The sequence below is a fragment of the Nelumbo nucifera genome, chromosome 4 (genome assembly GCF_055504915.1).
Source record: "Nelumbo nucifera cultivar China Antique chromosome 4, China Antique-T2T, whole genome shotgun sequence".
Taxonomy (NCBI): Eukaryota; Viridiplantae; Streptophyta; class Magnoliopsida; order Proteales; family Nelumbonaceae; genus Nelumbo; species Nelumbo nucifera.
In genome coordinates, this window is record NC_142652.1 from 87,007,538 (window position 1) to 87,013,056 (window position 5,519).

Here is a 5,519-nt window from a genome sequence, read left to right on the forward strand (position 1 = left end):
ACATCAAAACATTTATTGCTAGGTACAGTAACATGTAATTTTGGGATTGAAGACAATTTGTTGTATGAAGCATGTCCAAATCCGAAATACTAGAGGATGAAAGTGGAGTCATGACTGGAATGTAGAGCAACTGGTGGTAAAGGCACAGGCGCACTAAAGTGATAGAGGCCATCCTGCATCTTGCCCACCCCAATTACTTTATTGGATGTCAGGTCCTGTAAGATACAAAATGTGGGGAAGAAAATAACAACACAATTTAGTTGTAATGTAATCTTACTGATTGACAAGAAGTTACCCCAAAATTCTGGTATGAATAACACATCCTTAAGGATAAAATCATCTGTGATGGAAACATCTCTTTGAGAGTGGACATGGAGAAGATTTTCGTTGGGCAATTGTATTGGTCAAGGTTTTCACTCAAGAGAAGGAATAGTTTGGTGGTTGAATTTGGCAGAAGCCATATGATCCAAAGCTCCACTGTCTAAAAGCCAAGAATTAGATGACAAAATGCAGTGAGACTGGAAAGGCTTACCAACAAAGTTTGCTGAGATTCCTGAGTTTTCTCCATTCAATAGATGGAGAGGTTGAAGATATTGCTCAAGATTGAGGCCAAGAATTGGTGATGAAGTTTCAGTTGTTGCAGCAGTTTGAACTAATGACAGTATCTTGGAGTTGCCAAACCCATCAACTCGTTCATTAAGGATGGTACCTTGCTTCCCTAGATTTTTCTTCTTTACTTCCCAATTTGCAGGGTATCCCACAAGTTCATAGCATTGATCTTTAGAATGCCCATGTTTCTTGCAATGCTCGCATCAAACTTTGGATTGTTCTTTCTGAATCTTGTTGTTGTTGGGACGAGTAGATCCATCTATGTGTAGCACTGCTGCTTCAATGGTAGGGATCCAATTACTGGCTAGTGCCTTGTGTTTCTCTTCTTGAGAGACGAGTGCATAAACACGTCCTATGTTGGGTAGCGGATCCATGCCAAGTACACTTGATCTGATCGTATTGAACCAATCACTGAGTCGAAGAAAAAACTGGTATACATGTTTTTTCTCCTTATTTGCCAAGAATTCCTTTCTTGTTTCACCGCATGAACACATTGGAGTCATTGTGTATGTTGCAAGCTCATCCCAAATTGCTTTCATCTTGGTATAACAGATGGAGATCAACAAGTTTTCTTGTTGTAAAAAGATCAGCTCTTGCTTCAGGTGGAAAATATGCAGGGTGTTTTCTTGCGAGAATCTTTCCTCCAAGTCAAGCCAGATTTCACGAGCACTCTCCACATATGCAATGCTCTCGTGCAGCTCTCGGGCCAGTGCATTGAAAATCCAATAGATAACCATCGAATTGCATTTCTTCCAAGCCAATAGCTCAACGGTTTTTGAGGAGCCTAGTTTCTTGATCGATCTATCGATAAAACCTACCTTGTTCTTGGCCTAGAGTGCGTTCACCATGGCTTGTTTCCAGGTAGGGTAGTTATCCCCTGTTAAAGGGCACGAAACAAGAATGGTGGTTGGGTTATCAGATGGGTGGAGGTAAAATGGTGACACTGGATCGATGAACTTTTCACCACTACTAAAGCTATCCGTTGCCATTGATCTCCAACCAAAAAGAAATTAACGCAGACATTCAAAGGAACTACGATTGAGGACAGAAGCTTTCCGTACTTTGATACCATATAAGAATAGAGACTATAGTTTGAAGAAGGTAAGTTATCTTCTATTCAATGTCAAATTTATAGTTGATTACATGTATATGTATTCAAGAGATAACAGTAATAACAGTTCAAACGAATTCAACATGGATTTGGCATCAATCCATCTACGAGTAGGATTCATTCGACTTGTACAGCAGGGGTCAGATTTCTGAGGTGGACTAGAACTATAAAAACCCCTAACTTAAAATACCCCCGACAACCTTTTAAAAAGATTAATAACCACTTTTGACAGTATCTAAATATTTATGAAGTACTCATTTAATGTCTTTACTTTCTTGTGCTTACAACCGTTTGGGAGGGCTTTCATGCAGCAGCGTCCGACTTTGGGAATGCGATTTGAATCTAAATTGATCCGGAGAATGGATTGGGATGCCTCGATCCTAATAAATTAGATCGAATCAGAAAAATCGATCCGATCCGATCCGATCCAACCCAATAGTTATTATTTATATAATTATATATTAATAATATTATTTATATTATATCATCAAATTTTTTTATTACAACTTAAATTGAATTGAATCCAAATCAGATATTCGAATTGAATTTCAGATCATAATTTTGAAAATCCGTCAGATTTTTATCAGATTCAAATCACTCAGATTTCTTATCAAATTGGATCGGATATATCCATTACCAAATTCAATCAATATAAACTATGTTTGATGAAAAACCTGAAAAACCCAGATAAAACTATCTTTGAGCCAAAAAAAACTGGCTTTCCAATGAAGCTTCCTTTAGTATCTTCTTCAAAACGGTTCAGTTTAAGCAGCTTAGTCAAACTTTCAGTCCTCCCAAATGGGTCCTCAAACTAGTATTGTAGATATATAAATGTCGATAGACGGCACCAAAGTTTTTAAAATTGAACTGAATAACGAATCGGTCAGGGTCTGATTCTTGGCCTAAATGGTCAAATCGTTTAAACTAAACAGATGGCCTATTCTGAGAAAAATTAAAAACAGTTAAAACCGTTAAATGGTTCAACCACTCAGATCAGCATTTTGCTGACTAAATCAATGGTTTTTGATAAAATAACGGTTCTAGGTTAAAACAGAATTGGTCACCTAACCGGTCCCAGTTATTCTGATCCGTTCATCCAGTCTGATCCGATTTTGAAAACCATGGATGGCATCAAGCATCTGATCCATAGATGTACAACCCCTCCTCCCCCCAATCTCCCTCCAAAATTCATTTGTGACAATTCATCAAGCACATTTTCAATACCAGAAAGTTTAGCCCATGGGCTAGACCTTCGGCTGATTCTTTAGGACGAGCTAACTCTTGGGCCCCATCTCATGACGTCCTACGGTGGGTTTCAGTGTCTCACATAGACTAGTCCGGATCAGGTAGGCACAATGTTATAACTTGTAAGCACGTTTGAGAGCATTTGAAAAACTTTTTTCACAATATTACTGGCTGGACGGACTCATGGTTTTAAAGACTGCATTATTATGGGCAGCATCAACCAATTTCGCCTTGGATTAATTGGGCTTTCTAGGTTGAGCTTTGGCTTATCATGGCCTAGCCAAAGTCTAGCCTGTTTTCTTAACAGCCTTGCCTTAACCTTGTGCAATAACTTATTACAGATTTTGAGGATACAATATTCTGAAAAAATAGTGCTGGGTATGAGAAAACGGTATTTATTTTTTATTTTGAATTGGTGTTTGTCACATAAGTGTTTTTTAAGAAAATAATAATGATTTTGTTTGGTACCAGTGCTGATAGCAATATTTTCAACATTGATATACATTATCCAACATTCAAGATAATGCCACATCATTGCATCATTGGTAGTAATACATTGAATTTGACATTGCTCCAGGCCACACTTTCTCGATTTCCAAGGCGTGGTTTGAAGCAACGTTTGTTTTTAAAAAAATGATACCAAACAAGAGAGTGTTGTTTGAAGCACCGCTTTCTCTGATGTAGTGCCTACGTGGCATCACTTTCTCAGAAAACGGCATTGATGCCAAACTCCCATTAAGGCAATTTGCACCGTGCAGCAAAAGATGTGATTGGTTGAAAGTGATGGTAAATACATTTTGTTAAACATAGAAATACATTTTGTAAAATATGAACCAATGAAAAAAAAGCAAAATTTAACATGTAATTTGATAATAAACATTTGACATCATAACTTGATAATATTACAAGTGATAAGAAAAATAAGCATTTTTATGGTGAATGAGAAAAATAAGTTTCAGATTAGAGTATCTTTCTAATATGCCAAATTGCCAATATATAATCATCAATCAGTTTTGAGTAATCAATTCCAATCAATCAAAACTGATTTACAACCCAGTTAAAATTGAAATCACTTGCCAACAAAACATGTTAAACACACTCTCAATATGATCCGATAATGCACATCTCACCATGGGATTAGGATCCACCATGTATTAAATGTCTGGTGTTAGATCATGTTGAAAGGGTGTTGGAACGTATTTTATTGACATATAATCTATAATCACATAATGCAAACTCAGACCCTATATGATTGAGTCCATTCAGGCGACTCAAAATGTCAATATAAATAAATTAATCAGTATAGAACATTGAAATTTGGTTACCGGAATCTGGGTTGGCACCCCACTTGGGGTGGACTCTACGGGAAACTAAAAATCACTACTGATACTAAAAATCACTACTAAGGTTCAGTTCGGAATGCAAATCCATAGCGTGCAAAAACCTTCTATTTTGTATTATTTTGTTTGTATTTATATTGTATATATTTGTATTTGTACTCCTTTCAAACTAAGCCTAAATTAAATTAATGGGTTCAACTATGATATAAACACTGATCAATACGATGGAATAAACTAAGCCTATCTTATGTAGAAAATTGCGTAAAGAAAAACATCAAACTTATTAAAAAGAAGCAATAATAAAAAAGAAGAAAATAAAACCGAGCATATCAAAGTTCTTAAGTTGTTATTTGGTAACGGTGTCGAAAGTATAGATACCACGAACCAAGATCAACATCCTATCCTCACCACTATAGCTTACTAACCCACCAAAGGTAAGTAGTGCTCACTGGGCCGTGATTTCCACCATCCAAAAAAGTATCACTCATTCATTCAAGAAAGAAATGAAAAGAAAAGATACACAACTCGGATGATAAACCAAAGGCCATGCCCTTTTAAAAAGCCTGAATTCTACAGTTTTTTGGAATTTCCATCTACCATGAAACATTGTTTTCAAAACTGGTTAGGTGATCGGTTTCGTTTTACCCCAAAATCGTTATTTTTCCAATAATTGCTGATTTGGTCAGCAAATTACTGACTCAGGTAGTTGAACCGTTCAAACTATTCAACGGTTTGGTCGTTTTATTTTTTTTGTCAGAACGAGCCATTCATTCGGTTCAAACAGTCAGATCATTTGACCTGGGAATGGACCCCTGACCGGTTCGTTGTCCAGTTTTGTTTTAAAAACCTTGCCATGAAATGCTCCCTAACAGGATTAATTATCCCATTTCTAATTCCACTTGCCTTGATATATAATATGACCCAGATTTAAATTGTTAATGGCTAAAACAGAAACACAGTTTTTTCTATACCTCCAAGTTTAGTTCAAGTGGAGGGGCAGGGGCGGCCATCTTAAATTTTATTAATTAACCATTACCAAAATAGAGGAAAATGATTAATTATAGGTAAGGGTGTCAATGGACCAGTTTTGGGTTGGACCCATCTAAATCAAAATCAAATTGAACGGATTGAATGGACAAATAAGACATTAAATTGGATCAATCCAAATTTAGTGGTACAAAGTATATATTAGATTGGATTAAACCTGGTCCATC

The 5,519-nt window shown here is 36.4% G+C and overlaps 1 protein-coding gene across 1 annotated transcript; it reads right to left on the bottom strand.

The window, feature by feature from the left end:
* Nucleotides 1-812: 812 nt before the first annotated feature.
* LOC148800815 (uncharacterized) lies at nt 813-1,346 on the bottom strand. The gene has a single exon (XM_088903849.1). It carries the CDS (start codon nt 1,344-1,346, stop codon nt 813-815), a length of 534 nt encoding a protein of 177 aa, XP_088759975.1.
* Between the last annotated feature and the right edge of the window lie 4,173 nt (nt 1,347-5,519).

What these genes read in the sequence shown, in the direction of transcription:
- LOC148800815 (XM_088903849.1), bottom strand. Translation starts at nt 1,346, where the DNA reads ATGGTTATCTATTGGATTTTCAATGCACTGGCCCGAGAGCTGCACGAG.